The 21247-nt window shown below is 37.4% G+C and overlaps 1 protein-coding gene across 3 annotated transcripts; it reads left to right on the plus strand.

Moving 5' to 3' along the window:
- Positions 1-5851: 5851 nt before the first annotated feature.
- Positions 5852-20977, plus strand: ptpn22 (protein tyrosine phosphatase non-receptor type 22). Of its 3 annotated transcripts, none has more exons than XM_062427261.1 (26): positions 5852-6099; positions 7630-7738; positions 8181-8257; positions 8475-8570; positions 9500-9538; positions 9787-9858; positions 10056-10115; positions 10328-10470; positions 14592-14658; positions 14752-14829; positions 14998-15084; positions 15711-16269; positions 16370-16456; positions 16697-16780; positions 16993-17064; positions 17180-17316; positions 17585-17612; positions 17873-17971; positions 18200-18268; positions 18380-18513; positions 18708-18735; positions 19737-19799; positions 20018-20115; positions 20229-20259; positions 20351-20434; positions 20532-20977. In XM_062427261.1, the coding sequence occupies exons 1-26, from the start codon at positions 5998-6000 to the stop codon at positions 20591-20593; spliced, it is 2565 nt and encodes an 854-aa protein (XP_062283245.1). In that variant the 5' UTR covers positions 5852-5997; the 3' UTR covers positions 20594-20977. The 3 variants fall into 3 exon arrangements, with proteins under 3 accessions (XP_062283245.1, XP_062283246.1, XP_062283247.1); XM_062427262.1 differs by having other exon boundaries at positions 17903-17971; XM_062427263.1 differs by lacking the exons at positions 18708-18735; positions 20229-20259; positions 20351-20434; positions 20532-20977 and having other exon boundaries at positions 20018-20107.
- Positions 20978-21247: the final 270 nt, after the last annotated feature.

Here is a 21247-nt window from a genome sequence, read left to right on the forward strand (position 1 = left end):
TTACACAATTCACCATTGTATGACCTGTTTATATGACAGAATGGAATGAAAATAAACACACAGGCTTACGGAATGTGTTTCATCTAATCAAAGTTAATCCACTTTCTAACAAACCAGGCCTGGTTTTAACAGTCATCACTCATTCATCTTTACCATGTACTGCAACAGTATAAACATTCAGTGGTTACCTTCTTTTAGTTTTATTTGTTTGAATGTACAAAATACAATCTTTGCTAAAGACTTAAATACTTTTATACTCTGAATGATTATATACATCAGTTTAAAGTAGACAAACATTTAATGCACCTCTCCTGCATACAATGTGTGTCTGCTTTAAACTGATGTGAAAAGCTTATATAAACAAGACAAGATACAGGTTTACATAACAAAACAGCACCTACAGTGGATGAAAATGAAACCATGTTACTGGACATAAAACAACATGAAGATATTCAGACTCATAGACTATGAATGAATAATTGAATTAGATTTGAAAAAATAATAAAAGTCCTCGGCACCAGTGACCACTGAAATAACATTTTATAAATAAACATGCAAGTCTGAAGTTAATTGATACTAAAGACAGTTAAACATTTAAGATGAGTAGAGGTAGCAATAGTCTGACAATGTTAGTTATTTAAGTAAGGATAGATTAGACTGTAATACAATTCAAGAAGGTAAGATTAATTGGGGATGAAGTTAACGTCACACACATAACAGAATAATCATCCTAACTGCAACCTCTTTTTTTAATACTAAGTGACAGCTTGTTCATTTTAAACAATCTTATCTGATAAATGATAAAAAGTCTCTATAACTAAAGTGTTAAAAATACAGCATTTCAACACAGTGTCTTTTAAACCATATCTGGATAATTAAGCAAATAATCAATATTAACAGTATCAAAAGATTTTGAATGATAAAAAAATATTCAATTAAGAGCAGTTGATATTGTATCATGGAAGATGAATGATTTTTATAAAGCCATATTGACAATTATACCTTATACTATTATCTTCAAATGGTTTTGTCAGTGTACATAAACCACTTTTTCTCAGATTTTAGGGAAATCTATATTAACATGTATAGATAATATAATAGTTGCTGCAGTTTATTAAAATATTTCATCAATATATGATCTAATAAATATTAATTTGAGGTGCCAGATTAATTATTTTATATGGAAAGCATGGTCGTTGAAAGTGCTATATTATTTGAATTAAGTTAAAACAGTGATTTATATTCATACATGCTGCAATGAGACACACTAATAAACATATTGACGTACATTATGACCCAGACACTACGCAAATCATCACGTTATCAAACTTTGGTAAACAATAAAACCATGAAGCCAATGTCACAGAAACTGATATGACTTCCACATATCTACTCCTGTAAAAGGGAGGTCACTGTGCCAAATAGGGCATTCGACGTAAATGAACTCTCCTCTTTCTCCTGGCACGTTTAATATTTTGCTGTGATTTTATAAATCTGAGTACTATGCCCAGAACTATCAGTAAGGAAGCAAATGAACCCCAACGCAGCAGTGTATACCACAGAGGCAACCCGCTCCATGACCTGAAAAAAAGGAAAAGAAAGATTAGATAAGTGACCAGTTCTCAGACAACAGTGTGTGGAGTCGTTAAATTAAGTATTTATGAATGCGTTTCACTTGCTAGTATTCACATTAAAGGGAGTAGAAAAATGCATTGACTAACGTGCTAAAGAGGAAATGTTGACCGGTTTGATTGGTTTGTGAAGGCTGGTTTCTTATGTCAGGGGGAAATGTTGTGTTAGCCTTGCAGGAAGTCAGAGGCGGTGGCGTAATGGTGGTGCTGGTGCTCATTCTGTCAGAACAATCGTAAATGGGTTGGCCTGGTGATTAAAAGAAAAACATTATATTGCAGTTCTTTTATGAACCTGTTCCCTGTACAATAAAAGTTTCACAACAGCGTCACAACAAATCATAGTCCAAAGCATCATGTTTATAATATATATTCCTACTTAAAGACCATTTGGGTATTAGAAATTTTGAGTGTTTATCTTTCTTTCTTTTTTTTCTTTAAGTCTTTGTTTGCAGACACATGAAACAATCTCAGTGAAACTTGCACAATATGTATCCTGGGACACAACTGCAGGGTCACCGTTTGCTACAGTGTCCTCTTTAAAACTTCCACTGGAGGGCACCAAAGTCAAATTCTACAGTCAGGTGCTTTAATTCAGTAGTTATTATAAAACAATAATAAAGCAAAATCCATAATTATCAAATATACCAATCATTTACAGTATCACAATCACCTACTTTGCATTACAGGTTATAACCTGAAACTGATGTAAGAGTGTAATTTAGGAAAGAACTCTCATTCTTACAACAGAATTTTAAAAGAAGGGAAGTGTCAACGATGTCTTGCACAGAGGAAACAGAGCCACAACCTTAGAAAAATTACAAACCTGGCTGGAAAATTTTCATTGTTACATCACTGTATTGAAGAGTAACAGAGCATCTCATGGTTTGACTTTCAGTGTACTTATATCCTACACTCACTCTGTATATAGCTTTTCACAGGAAAATTGAAAGTTTAAAATAAGGTTATTTTGTTTGATCTTTATTAGTTTACAGTAAAAATCGCCATTGCTCTTGATGCAGATAACCATTAAAAACCTTACAAAAACATTATAATAATGTATGTATAAGCATCTTTACTAAACCTGCAGCAAGGTATCATAAAGCCATTAAGACATGCCATAATCACACCCATTGCTATATAAAGCAATGCTATATAGCAGAAAAGGAAATAACATCACATCAATGCCTACCCTGCATATGAATGACGTAAATACAGCTGCTGTCTGCATGCATCAGAACGTGCACAGAGAGACGATCACTCTTCTGGCTGCTGATGTCATTAGTGGCAATACAGAAATATTGACTGTCTTCTTCCATTGTGCCACAGTGTAGGCTCAAGTCGGGTGTGTTGTGAAGCACATGGTCCTCGTTTTGAGTGTTCTGATACCAGGTGTAACGAATGCCAGTACCCTTCGCACAACCACAGCGCACAGTCACTTGCTGTCCCCAACATGTAGGCCTGTCCACCAGAGGGCTCAAGGGCCAAAGTGTGGGTTTAGATACTGGAACTGATACAAAGAAGCAATTCATATATTTGAAATCATTCAGCTTGACATAGATGACGAAATGTCACTGATATTGTGATATTTTTCAAGGTAATCATTAAAAGGTCCATTAAAAAAAAAATCTTACCTTCAGTTATAATCACATTAACCGAAGTCATGATGTCGGCATATATTTTGTCAATCCCAACCCAATACTTTCCAGCGTCTTCAAATTTGAGGTGTGAGACTTTCACAAACAGCCCTCTTCTTCTCATATCTATTATGATGAACTTGTCTTCGGCTTTAGCAACACGTTCTGAATGCACCAAAATCTTACAGGATTCTCTGGCGTCCCCTCTGCACCAGTACTTTTTATTAAACAGGAATTTTGTAGTATCAAATGTGCAGCTCAGAGTGAATTCACCTCCAAGATGTGCAGTAATCACTTTTTTATCACACCGGAGCTGAAGACTTGCTGAAAGATAGAGTTTAATCAGAATGAAAATGCTTACAGGCACAGCAATCAGATATATTATGTTCCATTATATATTCAAACTCAAATTTGAATATCAACGTTGTAAACAAAAAACTAGTCACATATGTTGGTTGGTGACATACCAGTATGTTTGTTTTTGGTTGTTAACTTGTTTCTATGTGAATAATAACTCCAACATCTGAAAATATTTTCCATGCACGTGAAAAAACCCCAACTTCCGTTATAAGAGTGCCTAACTTCAAACAGGGAACAATAGGTACTGTACTTGCATATTTTGTGTATTTATATTCCTGTTATTAAACAAATTTGCTAAATTACAGCTAAAATGATTAGTGAATTGTGTGTCTTGAAGTAGGTATTCACAGTAACAGAACTCTTAAATGTTAAATATTGTAATGCATTTTTTATCTTCAAAAAGTAATCATTTGGGCAGATGTTTTTGAAAATGTCAAGTTAAAAAATGTTAATAAATATAAGCTGTAAAAATGAGTTAACTTACCATGGATCAGAAAAATCAGATACAGTATCCTCATTTTGATGTTTAAAGTAAGTGTGTGAAACCTAAATTGACTTTCATTCAGGAAGTAGAGGTGGACCTTGGTGATCATCCGTCGTTCGTCTCTTCCTGTAAGTGCCTGGGGGGGTTACAGAAAATGCTGCCATGCTTTGAACACACGTATTGCATTATGTACTTTCCGCTTGTGTTGTTGAATTGTTGTTGAATATGTAAAGACTTAGTTTTATAATGGCAACTTGTATTTTCTATATAGCGACACACCATAGTTGGACTTGGTCTTCCATCATTTTATTCAGCCTCTTTGACTATCCAATTGTGTACCCATTTATAATATTAGACTTGATTCTGTCTGATTTGAAAATGGTTCAATAAAATCCTGAAAACCAAAGAATAAACTACTCTCTTCAATGTCAGCCACTAGATGTCCCCATCCCACTGATGAGTACCCCTACTAAATGCACCGTGCAGTGCATTGCCCTTATGTCTTCACCATGTGTTATCTGAAAAAGAAGGCATTATTTGACAAGTAACTAAGACATATCATGCTACCTGTCACATGAACTGCATATTAGCTGCCTTGGTAAGTCACTGTGTTTTCCTTATCATACTGAAGTACTGTAGGCCTTCTGTATTTTATATAATTAAACTAGCTATAAAGGCCATTCTGACATTGTACACTTTGGTGTGTCCGAACGTTTGACAGGTACTGTGTATGTTTATTGTTTCTATTCATGCTCTTATCAGCAATTAGCTGGCTATATATGATAGAGGGGAAGTCTAATACGGCTGACTTGATTCCCCTAGTTCCTTTAAATGTGTTAAAGCCTACTCAGTGAAATTAGAAACCATATGTTTGAGTTTCACAAAAAAATGTCACTTAGAGTTCACTTAAATAATACTTGATCACCTTTCCAATCAGATTTGATGGAGCTTGTTTTAGGTTTATCAAAAGACATGGCAGCTGTGGACATACTGTACAGTCAGTAAGTCAACTCTATAACGCCTTTCAAAACCAGCGTTACAAGCTTCACAAAATACAATACCATAAAATATACCTTAGGTTCCCTAACCCTAACCCATAGAAGAATAGAGAAAGAAACAGAGACAGAAAACATACAGAAATAAAACTAAATTTAGAATATACAATAAAAACAGGAATTTCAAGGAGTGGTCAACCACAGAGATATAAAGAAATGTACAAAGGACAACATAAAACCATTTCAGTAGACATTGTAAAAAGTTTATGAAAATGCCAGTCTATACAGGTGGGAAGGTGTATGGCTTCCAAGAGAGATGAGTGGATTGCTTCTAATTGCTGGCTCAGAACATCAGGAGTCTCAAACAGCCTCTCATAGCCACTCCCTCTGCCACTGCCTCCATCCCTACCCACATCCCTCCTCCACTCATCTTGTGTGTTCTGGCATGTTGTCCAACAGGCTAGACTGCCTGCATTGCACTCTGACTTTAGGGAGGCACAGCTGTTGGTGCCTGTTTATATTCATAAATGTGTAGCCCTCTCTATTTGCGGGTGTTTCCCTCCCATTCCTTCTGCACCACTGCCATGCAATCAAACACCCGGTTGACTTTAGGACCCAGTGAGAGACACCCAGGGGGCGCGGCAATATTTTTAATCTGACCACAGAACCTGTTAGCTTACTCTTGCTTCCTCTAAGACAGTTCACGCATTCTCTCAAAACAGTTCCTTGATGTAAGAGTTGAAATAGAGAAGTGCTCTGTACAGCAGCAACAGAAGTACAAACAGCCTGAGAACCCAAGCCACAGCGTCACTTCTGATGACCTGTGGATGAGGACCTTTTTTTCCTGACATGCCTGTGAAAGGTATCCTATCCCAGGCAGTGTACAGCCAGCCATGGAGCAGCAGGCCAGGATACTGAGGATCCTCCTGGCTCAGCTGGAGAGACTAGAGGCTGTGGACAAGGGAGCACCGAATGGAATTGTTGGGGAATTTGCGGTGAGTCGAAAGTTATGTTCCTTCTGTTGAAGTGCTGTTGTGAGTCGACTTAGTTTGACATACGTTACTACATAATCAGAAACCACATTAAAATGTATATGTTTGTTTAAAGTGAAAGTTAGTGGTGTTCTAGACTTCAAATGTTTTAACTAAAGACATTGTTCAGGGAAGTGACACTTCTGCTGCTACTGTATTCACAGCCCTAACGCCACATCTGTGCTTCCTCTTTGCACTGATGCTTGTCATTGAAGGCGCATGAACAAGGAAGACCCATAAGCAAATGCATGATAACACTAAACTAACACAGACTACTCATTTCGACATTTATCATTACGTGCATTCACGTACAAACATATGTATATGCCCACAATACTCTCCCTCAAAAGTCATGAGCCCCAGGAATGACATCATCTGTGGGCTGCTGCCATGGTGATGAGTGACATGTCGTTGCCTGAAGACAGCACAGTGTGTTTCACATGCTGCCCCTCTGCTGTCATGCCGTTACAAACCCAACCACTCTAGAGGAAAGGGTCTATTGCATCACTTCCTTTAAGAACAAAAAGCACTCTGTGGTATTAGCAGTGCAGATGGTCCGCAAAGGCCTTTAACAGACTGTGTAGAACTGTGAGAACTGGCCTCTGAACAAAAAGAGCAGTGTCTTAACAAATCCTGTAAGCAGGGACGTGCCATGACTTTAATTTCTGTGTCAAACCTTCCACCAAGTAAATTCCACATGGAAATCCTCTCTGTTTGTAAGCCACAAAGTCAATTTCTAGTAAAATTACTCACAGATTCTGGTCATCTGGGGTTGAATCACATACAAACTGACCGTGTCTGACGAATGTGCAATTAGTCACATGTACTTGTCATTTGCCTACTATTTTCCGTATTACCACAAAATACTGCAGAAAATGCCAGACGACTGTTGAGTTAAATATGACCTGGCAGCTTTTTTTTTCAAAACTCCTACAATTATTTTTGTGCCCTAAAGAAACCTTACGCAGATATACTGAAAATCATACCACTTTGATACCACTTGCCTTCCACTGACTGTGAAACTTGGTGTTGCTTATTGTGGCTTGCATCACTTTCACATAACCCAAGGCATGTTACAATATGTTACAGAATTATGTGCCGTAAGAGAAAGCTTTCTCCCAATTGCACCTGTCATGTTTTGTCAATGAGCAGTATCAGCATACAATTATGTTTCTGTGCAATACAAGACCATGACGGTGTGAAACGGAGCAGACATGAAACCACAGTACAATTCTATAAACACAAGAACGTTTGATAATTTAAAGAAATCTACAATCGCTAAAACAGAACTCAAGAATTACCATGGTGTTGATCTTTGACACAAGGCAGAATATTAACCTTCATGAAGGTAATATTTTACCCACCACAGGGTCATTTTTTAAGCAGTGAACTCAGCTGTTTAGAATTAGTTCGAAAAGCTCTTTCTTTGGCGTGTTTTTAACAAGGAAAAAAAGAGTCCTCTGACAGACACTTTATTTCTTTTGTGCTTTTCAGAGGTTGAAAAGCCAGTCAACTAAGTACCGCACTGACAAGACCTACCCCACCAAAACAGCAGAAAAGCAGGAAAACGTCAAGAAGAACCGATACAAGGACATTGTTCCCTGTAAGCTTCACTTAAGGCAGATTTGTTTGTTCTGTACTTCTGCATACGATGATGAACATCATTGTGCATCAGCACAGTTTCAGATAAGATATCACTAAGACACTATGACTTTTGGATTTCTATTTACTTACACTAACGCACTAATGTTAAAAATGGCTGTGGATGGATTAAAGAGGCATGAGCTAAATTAACACTGTGAGGCAAATAATCTACATTTTATGTATGTGATGACTTAATAATGTGGTACGGGCGTTACTAATCATAGTAAGATATTTATGTTGTATTCCAATGTATTGTGTAATATTTATTATTATTGGACAGTGAGGAATATGACTATCTAGTATCAAGAAATACAGTAAAGTCAATGACTCCTGTGTCAAGCAGTCATAACATAACAACATACTTTAAAAGTTATATTATAATTATATTTCTCTCATTTTAGTTGACCACAGCAGAGTAAGGCTCATACTCAACACCTCTAAAAATGACACGGACTACATCAACGCCAGTTTCATCAAGGTAAATTAACAGTGAATACTTTAGATTCATATATATTGCATATGAAGTACAGTTTGTGTTCATACTTATGGAGGATTAAAAAAAATGTTTTAATTTTAGTTATGACTAAACATATCCTCCTTCATACATACTGTATATGTTCCTGATGTATACTGGTTTGTGCAAATATTGCATTATATTGCCTGACTCTTGAATGTGAGCTGTGTTTTGCGTACAGGGAGTGTCAGGTTCCAGGGCCTACATTGCTACTCAGGGTCCTCTTCCCCACACAGTACTGGACTACTTGAGGATGCTTTGGGAGTACAACATAAAGGTACGACCTGCTTGTCATCTGTGGACACAACAAGGGGCCTGATTTGCTAAAGGTTTGCGTGTTTAAAATACATGTGTAAACTTGAGATCACCCACAAAAAAATGTGCAAGCTGATCTACTAACAGGGTGCACTGAGGCGTGCGTCTTTCAAATGTGCAAGATAATGTGCGCTGTCCATTTAGTGTGTTAGCCATAATGAATATGCAATATGGGGTGTTTTTACCTCAGTGTGCAAAATACAGGGAGGAGAAAATGCAAATATGGTAATCTAGCACACATATTGTGATTTACCAAACTTGGAGTTAATTTAGCTCATACGTTTGGAGGGCAGGTAGTAACTGGCTCTCACTGTGGAGAGGAGGAGACGGAGGCACAATAACAGAATACGCAGAGAGCTGATTTTTTCCACCTGTGTTAATATTTTGGGAAGGGATATTTTTGGCTTAACTAACAGCATTGACTTAGTCACAATTACTTTCCTAAATACAGGTTTCTCTGGTGATATTTTTGTTATAACTCAATATATTTGTTAACCACTAAAACCTCTTATTCCATAGGATCAAATTTCATTCTGTGCTTGCGGGCTTTCTGCTTGTCCAAACTCTCCATTAAGACACGCAAAGCCCTCATTTATATACCGCTGTCTGTGCCCTGTTGTCATTTGCGCAGCTATTCTTAGTAGATCACCCACAAAACGCACGCTTACCAAACGTGCAATCTGATGCACTGAACACACAATTTAGTACCCTTTATTTGGGTAAATTATCTTAGTAAACCAGGCCCAAGAGGTGATTTAACACATTCATGTTGCTCCCAAAACAACCATTAGCATGCTTGGGTGGTAAAATAATTGGGGATGAACTCCCCCAATCCCAGTTGTCTGTTATATTTTGGTATATTATATCTCTAACTCTCTGGTTTGATTCTAGGTCGTAGTGATGGCCTGTCGAGAATTTGAGATGGGAAAGGTAATACCATTTTCTACACTGATGTGCACAATTTTCTTTCTCTTAACATAAAGTCTTTGTTCCATTGTTTGCATACTGTCAGTACTTCTGCATTGTATGTGTATTTGCAGTCAGCTGAGTTTTATAAACCACTGCGCTAGGTCACAAACTGTTGTGGTTGATTGTGGATACTGAGGGCATTTTCACTCGGCTGGACCTGTTCTAAATTTGAAATATTAAATGTGAGAAACACTGTACTTGTTTTGTAGAAAAAGTGTGAGCGCTACTGGCCCGAGAAACAAGAGGAACCGTTTGTTTGTGAGCCGTTTACAGTTTACTGTGTGAGTATTTTTATTGTCACAGTTCCATTTCCTACTTTGATGGGTTCCAAGAAATAGTCCAGAAACATGATGATATTATTATTTCATGCTATCTTAACACAACACTGGTATTATTTATATAATACTATTAATACAGTGCAAAAGAAATTGAAAAGCAAGAAAAAGGTTAACAATACACTGCTGGTATTTTTGTACAGGATTCCGAGGAAAGTAAAGGAGACTATCTGACGAGGACGCTAAGGATGACTTATCACAACGTAAGTAGTGTTTACACCCTGACTATGAGAATAACCCTAAGAGAAATTCAGCTGAAATAAGCAGGATATTATCATCATATGACACCTTTGAGATAGAATCTATAAATGTCAGCTAGAAATCTTTTGTCATTTGCCTCCACCTACATTTGCAAAAATATGTTATGTGTGTTTGTCAGCATTGTAATTTTCTACCATGCTTTTATTTTCTCCAGTGTAGCCGTACTTTGAAGCAGCTGCATTATGTCAACTGGCCAGATCACGGTGTACCAGACTCCATCCCTCCCATTTTGTGCATGTTGCAAGAGATGCGTTCCTATCAAGCCCATGATGACGTCCCTATCTGCATCCACTGCAGGTCAGTCTTCTTTATACAAAATAATTCTCCTTAACCCTCATCCTACTAGTGTATTTAACATAGAAGGACTACTGACTGACCGGGGTCCCTGAGGACTGCAACAATAAACTACTGTAAGAAACAACCATCATAGCAAAATGTTAACTTATTTCTTCCCAGAACATTATTCGTTATGTAATTAAAAAATCATTATTATTTTAAGAAAGTTACAGTTTATTTGCATATTGCGTAAAACAAAAATATATATGTTAAAACTGCAAAGGCAGAATTGGGTGCTTTTTAAAGTTATTAAAAAATTGAAATGATAAAATAAAGAAAGCACCTGTGAGATATGACAAAAAAAGTATACCTCTGGGGCATGCGGGGCATTTGGTAGGATTAAGGTTAAGAAAAACAATCTTGATCCATCTATTATGAATAAATCCAGGGCTTTTTCAAATCTAGGCTTCATCAGAAAAATAATCCCCAGGGCAGTATATAAACAGTAATAATAACATCCACGATAAATAGCACTGTTGTAGCACTAAAATTGCCTTAATACAACTGTTAAATGACTTCAGAGAAAGTGCAGATGTGCTGTTCCTGTCTTGATGCTTAATTTAATTCATTTTAAGTGCTGCATTTGACACAATGTATAATAATGTAATGATGATTAGATTAGATTTAAAAGTTTAGTTGGAATATCTGAAAAGGCTCTCAGCTGGTTGCACACTGTCTTTATGGCAGTGTTATTGAACATGTGTCAAATACTCAGATAATCACATTCCACATGGTGATCCGCAGGGCTCCGTACCTGGTCCACTATTATCACTGTGTATTCTCCCACTTGGCCAAATTATACAACAACATGCTGTGAAATTTCACAAATATGCAGACAACACGCAATTATATTTATCTCTAGACACTGACAACCTCAACAGTCTAAATCAGTGGTCTCCAACCCTGCTCCTGGAGAGCTACTGCCCTGCATGTTTTAGGTATCTCCTCACTCTAACACACCTGATTCTAATAATCAACTCGTTATCAAGCCCTTTGACGAGCCTCAGCTGCCTGATAACGAGTTAGAGTGAGGAGATACCTAAAACATGCAGGGCAGTAGCTCTCCAGGAGCAGGGTTGGAGACCACTGGTCTAAATTGTTGAAAAGATTGCTTAAAGAGAAATCCAACTTGGATGACTATATGGGAAGAAAATAAGGACAAAACAGAAATTGTACTTATTTGGCCTGAATCAAAGAAAGACAGGATTTGAAGTTGCCTTTAAGCTCAACCAGATTCAGTAGAAGGTAAAGTGCTTGGGTGTCATTGTAGCTCGTGTCGTAAATTTAAGACAGTACATCGTGTGTCACTAATACCACATTTTCCATCTTGCTATAAGTAAATACAGCAAGTCAGATCATATCTTTTACTTTCTAATGAGAAACAAATGTATTTGTTGTTAGCCCTTATGCACATGTGTGATGTCTCTATCTGTATTAAGCTGCTTGGACCCTAAATTTCCCCAAGGGGATCAATAAAGTTTCTTTCTATCTATCTATCTATCTATCTATCTATCTATCTATCTATCTATCTATCTATCTATCTATCTATCTATCTATCTATCTATCTATCTATCTATCTATCTATCTATCTATCTATCTATCTATCTATCTATCTATCTATCTATCTATCTATCTATCTATCTATCTATCTATCTATCTATCTATCTATCTATCTATCTATCTATCTATCTATCTATCTATCTATCTATCTATCTATCTATCTATCTATCTATCTATCTATCTATCTATCTATCTATCTATCTATCTATCTATCTATCTATCTATCTATCTATCTATCTATCTATCTATCTATCTATCTATCTATCTATCTATCTATCTATCTATCTATCTATCTATCTATCTATCTATCTATCTATCTATCTATCTATCTATCTATCTATCTATCTATCTATCTGGCTGCTAACATCTTGCTTACAAAAAATGTAAAAGGGAACATATCACACCCATTTAAGCATCTTGACAGTGTGTCCTTTGTAAAGATCCAAAACTTTTATTGCAAGTTTACAATGCTGTGAATAGTTCAGCACCTTCATGCTTTGTCAAATGTCTCTCCATTTACACTTTTAGCCACTGCTTTCGGTCACTGAACACTACAGCATTGAATGTAAAAATAAATACCCATAAATATTCGACAGGCAACTCCCATAAACTCCTTCAAGGAATATCTTAATACTAATTTTAATTTTTTAATGATTTGTTTTAATTTTAATGCAATTTATGTAAAACACTTAAAGCTGTAATTGTTAAATTGTCCGGAGATAACCTGTAACAATGCTTGACATTTCACATTTCTGTTTCAATGTGTGAAAACAAAACACACTGAACACATGAATCACACTTTTGGTTTTAATCGTTACAAGGGGAACACATTGCTTGTGGGCAGCACGCACATGTCCTCTACTTCAGGGCTCAGGCTTTAGAGTTTAGGCCCCTCCTCCCTTCTCTTTTAGACAGGAAGTGTGTGTGGGTGGGTAGACAACGACCCACTAGGTTTTAAAATACGTGTGGGCATTTCCCTTCAGATTTTCCAGCACATATGCTATGGCATACCTCTACCATTTAACTTAAAATCACAGAGTTTACCTGAAGGATCATCACTTGCAACAGTCCACATGCAAAAGACTGACATTGATTTCACTTTTTTATTGTCAGGGGTCCCACAGATTCTTCCTTTCCACAGATTCTTCCTTTGAATTTTGTTTTTTCTTTCCTCTGACCTTTTTAAAAGCCCCAAACCGGGCTTTTGCACATTTCATGATGCTGACAAAAAACTAACATGACCATCAAGCACTGTTGCATCAAATAAGGAAAACATTTAATGCATCAAAATAATGTGTTCCTTTCATTTGACAAAAAGTAATTTACTAATATAGAAATGTACATTATGTTATCCCACATACTGGCATATCTCCAATAACAGGAACCTTAATAATCTTTATTAATATTATTTTTTTTTAATATTTGGGATTTGCCAGGGAATTTCACCTTGTTTTATTGGTGGGATCTCTGAGATCCCAAATAGAAGTAATGTGTCATTCTTTGTATAAGACCTCTGAAGCATGTCATCAGTTCAAAATCATGTTTATGAGCATTTTTCATAAAATTAGGGAAAGTCATGAAGTATCAACAGTGTTAAGTATATTTTTTGAGTAGTTAAAGAGGGCCTGGGATCTCTCAGAGCCTGAAAGAGAACATTATGATACTTTCATATTAAAAAAAACTGCCATAACATAACATGCCCACATGTTTTTGAGGATGATGTGTCAGAAATAGAATGTTGAGTCAGTGGCAGATCCAACCTACATACCAGAGAGTCACCCACAGCTGTCACAAAATGCCAATAACATTATTTACAGTAAAAAGAAACTGTGATGTTGTTCCTTAATTTACAGGTAAAAGGCATCTATAGACCCAATATCACAAACCTATCTACACCTCCACTTAGACTTTGCATATAATGGGTTCACTGTCTGACACAGTGCAAATAAAGACAGAACATTATACTCTTAACTACTGTAGTGTATCCTGCTGTATTCTATTGCATTAGCTAGGAGCAGTCTACATATACAGGAAAATCATAATGAATGACCACAGGTGCAGTCTTGCACCTTGCCAGTAGTCTTGCACCTTGCCAGTATGTGCACCAACGTGCTTCTCCCTCTACTTAACTTGCACAAGGGGATCTCCCTCATTCTCCACCTGTGCAGGTTTACTGGTGTTGGGAGTGTCCTTTTTCCCATACCCTCCGCAAAAGTTTTCATGGCCGCAGAGTCGCATCGGGCGTCTCTCGTATACCACTTGGTCCCGGGGTAGATGCTGATCACACTTTAATCTTTAAAGAAGTTCACTGAAATTAGCCTTTTTGAGATGAGGCAATGCAGTACAATAAATACTACAAAAATAAAGACAAATCATAAAATAGTGTTTGTTTACTATCATGTCTGATGTCTTCTTCAACTCTTCCATAAAAACAAATTATTTGAGTGATTATACAGAAAGACATTTCTTGCTGTAGATAATCTGAGTGGTTGAAATCTGACTCTTTTCTCCTGTTATTGTAGTGCTGGATGTGGTAGAACAGGAGCCTTATGTGCCATTGATTATACTTGGAATCTCCTGAATAAACACGTGAGATAGTCCTTCACTTTCTGCAAATTATCAATCTAAAACCAGATTGATTTCAGATCTGAAGTGTGTTGTGCTCTTTGTTGTCGTTTTTAGATGATCCCTCCAGATTTCAGTATCTACGACTTAGTTCAAAACATGAGAACCCAGAGGCCCTCAGTGGTTCAAACCAAGGTAGGTGCCAATTTTTTCTTTTTTGTCACATGTAAAAAATCATCCAACAAGCTGAGCCACATGTCAGTGGCATCAATCTATCAACGATCTTGTGATAAATGGGATTTTGTGCGTCACGCATCATGGCTGTGTCACCTAACAGAGCAGGTTTTTGTTGCTTAACCTCAGGAACAATACGATCTGGTCTACAGAACTATCAAGTTACTGTTTGAGAGATATTTGCAGCCCATGGATATGAAGACTTGCAGAAATGAGGTGAGCAACTAGGAACACAGATCACAGAAACAATGGAAACATGTAGTAAGTAATCCACCAACATCACCTGACAAGCACAACCAGAATTATCACCATACACAGTAAACAGAAACAGTTTTGAAAGGCTTTCTTGTGGTTTCAGTAACATTCAATTCAGAGATGCAGTCACGCAATCAGAGTGGAAACTCATGAAATGGCAGGCTGGGTGATTCAGTAATGAACTATGAAGGCTGTATCAATTGAGCTACTGCTTTACTTGAAGCTAAATACTAATCAAAACATTAAGGACCTTTTTATTTACATACTGCATACTATTGCATGCCTTTACCATGATACTAAATATTAATCATCCAGAATTCATATTTGCTTTGTGTTATGCATTTACATGCTAATTTAATATATTTATGCATTTATATGTTTAGTTTAGTGTAGTTTATTTTGCACAAAAATTACCCAAATTACCGAAATGGACTTATTCAAAGCCTCCACCAAAACATTTTTTAAATAACACAATATTACAGAAGATAATATGACTACATAGAACAAACCAAATCATTTCAACGTATATATAATATTAATTGACCAAAAAACTGTTGTGGCTCACACCCTCTTATTAAACTGGACAGGTGACAATGGTACCAACTGCTATCATGCCTAACTGTGAAAGCAAGTTCTCTGACTTGAGAGAGGAGTTGGACTTGGAACCACAGTTCCAGCACCTGCTTGATGAGGAAAGGGATGTCTTACCACAAAACCACACACCGTTGCCCTCTGCGTTACACAGTCTCATTGCCCTCTCAAAAGCAAGGGACAAGCAGAGGGACCAGCAACAATGGGATCTGCACTGGAGCCTTCCCGAGGTTCTGGCCACCACTCAGAACCTGCAGGATGGACCAACAACCTCACCTAAACTGGTGCATACTAGCCAGAAAGCAACTGGGGTAGAGGAGGGGATACAGGGTGATGATATACCGTCATTGGATCCTCCACCTTCAACAGCTGTGGCAGAAGCCCTGTGTCTGATGGTGGAGGACCCGTACTTTGACACCCCGTTTAGCTCCCCTTCATCAGACGAGGCATCAGTGGACTGCGCTGAAGACACCAAACAATGGACGGCTGGCCCTGCCCTCAGCATGCCTTCATTGTCTTTGAATGACCAGACCCTGGATCTAAACTCTACATCTGGTAAATGGTCATGTGCATGTATTTTTAGTGATATAGATAAGCAATGGGGTAGTAGAATTTACTCTTGTAGATATTTGTAGTGATTGATGTGCATTTTTAGGTACTGTTGAAGCTCATACTGATGAGGAAGCTCCTCCTCCGGTGCCTGAACGAACCCCTGAATCTTATGTACTGGCTGTTGATACAGGTTAGTTATTTCAGCGTAGATAAAAGTCTGAAATATAAACCAATAATTTCTGTAAGACATACTCCGAGCGTAATCCTCACTATTAGGTTTGTTGTATGAGTTCCTATTTTCACTGTTTCTCATCATCCAATCATATTCTCATTCTGAAGGCTATATATCGATGTTGCTACAATATGCAGGCTACTAATATATTCTTGACTTAGAGTGTTACAAGATGTGATTTTGTCTTTGTCCTCTCAGATCCCAGTGAAATTTTAACGGTCATCATTCCAACTAATGCTGCTGCAGAGGCTGTCAAGCAGTTGGGAGTTGAGAGAACATTCAGTAAGTGTAAAATATCTGAAACTCTTAAAGTGATACCGAGCTCAGAAGTGATACTCAGCTGTCTTTGAGTGCTACGTGTCTTAGGATGACTCACAATTTCTAAGTGACTATTAAATACCGATTTACTTTTTCTTCGAGCTGAATCTCTCAAGTCATAATGATGTGAGCACAATATCAAGAATAAACCAGGATTCGTATTTCTTTATTCTCAGGTGGCCCCCCCTCACCTGTCCCCCCACTTCCAGAGAGAACCCCAGAATCATTTGAGTTGGCTATTAATGAAGGTGACTGAATAATATCGTAAATCAATATCCATTAAACAATAACCAAACAGTTGTAGACTATAGGTTTTACTTGAATATATTATAATGAAATGTGTTATTCTTGCTTACCACTCAGCTTCTGTGGAGCAGAAGTTCGCGGTCACACAGGAAGTGCACCTGAACAGAATAGGAATGTCTTCAGAATGGTCTGGTAACTCAATGCCAGCTTCCTCTGCAGATGAAAACGAAACGAAACCTTGGTTGAGGAGTAAGGTAAGAATAAAGTGTCGTCACCGGCAGATATATAACCTCCTGCGAGTTAGTGCCATGATTATTTAAAAGATAAATGGAATGGGGAATTATGTTCAATATATCCACATATTTTGTGCGCATACATGAAGTTGACAAACAGCTTCCACCATTGAAAATGTGGATGATACATGTGTCACCCAAACCATACATTGTAAAGTGGTACTTCATATGTTAGGCGATATATACATGTATTGTAGAAATAACACTAACATACTTCTCTTTCTTGTAGAGTCTAAAAGCAACAATGACCTTTACAGGTAAGATTTTTGTGCTAACAATGTTCAGGGCTAAATGTATATGCTCTGGCTTATAATTGACAATGTAAAAATATATGGTGTGAAATTACATTATAATGAATTAAAATTGAAACTTGTAACATTTTTGACATTACCCGGTCATGTCCCTTTTTCATCCCATTCAGGGAGTTTCAAGATATGGTATTATGTACCACTGATCAGTTACTAAATATGTCTTGTTGATTTCTTTTTGTTCCTTTATGTTCTTGTGGTATCTTTAGTACCAGTAACACATCCTGATCTTGCATTAGATACGACTTCAGACCTCAATCTACACTGCCCATCTCTAGACCCATTCACTCCTTCGCCACTTCCTCAAAGTAAGCTCAGCAGGCTGAACGGTGACCTCATAAACTCACTGCAAATGTTTGCTTTGAGTTTATACTAAACATTTCTGCTTATGCCATTTCAAAACCAAGATGTACAAATGTGTAAAATAATACAAATGCATAATTGAACTGACATTAGATATTAAAATGATGACCCCTTAATGAATTCGCCGTTCCTTTTAAATAATAAGTTGTTGTTTGCTATATTTTGTGGTGAAGGTGAAGAGAGTCTGACTCCTCCCCTTCCTGACAGAACCCCAGAGTCCTTCATCCTAACCACAGTGGAGAGTAAGTGTATCATCGACTACCTTACAACAGAGTCACACAATTTAGCATGTGCGACAGTACTTGTTGTCTAAGAGAGGGGCCATTTTGTTTGATTCTGCCCTTTTCCAACAGATCACCAGAGCACTGCGCTAGGCCCACCACCCTTACAAACAACACAGCCCTCATCAAGGGTAGGTACTTCATCTGAGTGGGACGGTACCTCTCAGCCCAAGAAATTCCTTGATGTTGTCATGAGCAGGAGCAAGGTAATGATGATCAAATATGTACAAATCTATGGGTTAGACTGTTTAAAACAGACCGCACACAAAACAGTGACATTCAATGAATCACTTCATTATACTCCCCTCAATGATTAACATGATAGGTCAAAGTTTCCATTCGTTAGGGGAACATTTGAGTGTCATAACACTTTTTTTTGCTTTCAAATATTCCCCCCCAGAGTGTTCGGGCTAAAATTTCAAAACCAGGTAAGCAGTTTTATCTCCTTTCCTCCTCTCCTTTCACTTTAGAAATGACAGTTAAAGGGGGAGGCTAGCATCATTCTTATTGCTCTTATTGTCACCACATCTCACACACACAAAAAAAAGTGAGAGTTTGTCCATTAATAACTTTTCAACTTCCTCTGTTAGTCTAAGACACTGGGCGCCAAGCCCACTTGTTCCTGCTGAAGGTGCAAATCTAGAGTGTCAGGAGTATATACTTTCGTTTAAAAAAAAAAGCAAAACCATTTTCTGTACTGGCGCCTTTAGTTTTTAGTTAACATTACTCAAACAGTAAATACTATATCTGATGGGGACTATTTTTAGTTGCAAATGTAGAAGTTTGATAGCAGGACAGTCAACTCAAAATAAACAACAGTTCCTGGTAAAAAAAAGAAAGTCACCCAGTGCAATGGTGACATGTATTTAAAAAAAAAAAAGATTTTGGACAACGATAGAGGTCGATGAGACTGATAAATACAACATATCAGGCTTTGGGTACGGTAACAGTAGGATCAAATAGGTGTTGCTTTTGGTCTTTTCATTGATAATGAAATAAGAATGATGTCGTTTGAAGTTGATGGAGTAGAATGATTGTTTGCTTTTATTTGTAAGTAAAATAGTGGCAGAGAGACTAACAGGAAACAAGGGGAGAGAGAGAGGAATGACCTGGAGCATAGGTCATAGGGGTAGTCAAGCATGTGCTACATAAGGCTAGGTTTTAACCCTAAGCACTCCAGACCTTGCCTTTAATGCAGCAGTGTAGCTCACCATCCAAATTATTTGTTCAGTACACGCAACAGCATGCAGGTTTAAGGGGAGTATTTAAAAATACATATCTACACCACAGGGGGGCATCTTTTACCAAAGCAAGAGATTAAAAAAAACATGATGGGTTATGTGCCAAGCTTGTTGTTGCCTTGTTCATGATTAATCTAAATGATTTTGTCTATACTGGGGGTAGTTTATCATTGTGTTTCCACTTGCAGAGCCCCTTTCAGCAGTTTGTCAGCTAGCTCCACCTCCTGTGGTCGCAGCTGGAGGAGGAAGTGGTGAGTTGCCTCAAACATTAACAGGACTGCACATTACACAGTAGCCTCTCTTACATAGTTATTTTTAGACACATGTATACTCATTAAATAAGCTATTGCGAGATCTTGTGATATCAAAAACCTCTGTGGAGATTTTTAAAAAGACTCAGTAATGTATTTTGCAAAGATAGCAGCAAACAATGTAATTTCTCATCTGTTTCTGTCTTTGTCGACGCAAGTGGGACATCAAGATCTGAACCGCAGGGCCTCCTTGAACGCAGAGCCATCCGGAAACAAATCAGACAAAAATAACGACAAGTCCATGTCTCGAACAAGGGTAACACAAGAGTTATACACACGCGCCCCTGATTAGTACTTGAACTTTTGAAGTTGTAGCTGGCTAAATCTGTTTTTTGTTTGTTTGGTTTTTTATTTGCTTCCTTTATCTAGAGCCTGAAATTTTTCAGAAATAAACAAAAAAGTAAGTAATTCTGATTTATGTCCTACCTCAATAAAAGCACTGATATCTATAAGACACATAGGACTGACATGTGTAAAAACTATATTCTCAGCTAAAATTGGCCCTCCACTAACTCCTGCTCCATCTGAAACACCACCTTCATCATACGGTGCCGCATCGTCAGTGTTCAGATTTGGTAGGCCTTCATGTACTTCATTATGACATTTATATATATTTGGTTCATTTCATCCTACAGTATACTATACATATGATGCCATATTCATCTTCCACAGGATTTGGGAACCGGTTTGGAAGACCAAAAGGCCCCAGGAATTATCCAGATACCTGGTTTTGAGTCAGTCACGCCTCTCAAAACTTCAAAAGTGGAGCTTCTCTTCTAATGAGGATCGTGCATCGCTTAGACAGTTGGGAGTTCGAAAAAAGCACTGAAACCCAACTTCTCTTTGTCTCAGGACTAAATGACAATCCTCAACCTCAGCACAGAATAGGACGTGTCTTCTTAGTAGCTTTGATGCTTTTTTGCACTGTATATCAACTTCGGTTCATTTTTACATATTGATCAATGCCTCATTGAACAACACAGACAGTTAGTCAAAAACTCAGGAAAGCCAATGTTTTAAATAATATGCTTGAAGAATTCAGCAGTATGCAGTGAGAAGTTTTACACTTCTTGGTTTAATGCTCTAAGCAATGCTGTTAAACTTGATGTATGATGAAAATATATGAAAGTGTGTGCGTGTGTTTTTGTGCTTGTGACATGAAATAAGAAAACGGGTATAACAACATCTACATCTAGATTACCAGCACATCACTTATTTCTGTTACAAATACAATAGCATTCTGTGTGTCATTGACTTTTGCCATCATTTCCACATCTCTTGAGCTTATAAATGATTTTAAAAGCATAATCCACATACTGACATGGATAATTTAAGACGCAATGAATGGGATGTATATTGCATATGCATATGATGCAACTGTATAGGTA

The sequence above is a fragment of the Scomber scombrus genome, chromosome 10 (genome assembly GCF_963691925.1).
Source record: "Scomber scombrus chromosome 10, fScoSco1.1, whole genome shotgun sequence".
Classification (NCBI taxonomy): Eukaryota; Metazoa; Chordata; class Actinopteri; order Scombriformes; family Scombridae; genus Scomber; species Scomber scombrus.

Excerpts from the sequence above, each read along its gene's own strand:
- ptpn22 (XM_062427261.1), top strand. The coding sequence starts at position 5,998 with ATGGAGCAGCAGGCCAGGATACTGAGGATCCTCCTGGCTCAGCTGGAG. Across the intron at positions 16,270-16,369 it reads GGATCTAAACTCTACATCTG|GTACTGTTGAAGCTCATACT; the intron begins GTAAATGGTCAT and ends GTGCATTTTTAG. Across the intron at positions 17,317-17,584 it reads AACCTTGGTTGAGGAGTAAG|AGTCTAAAAGCAACAATGAC; the intron begins GTAAGAATAAAG and ends TCTTTCTTGTAG.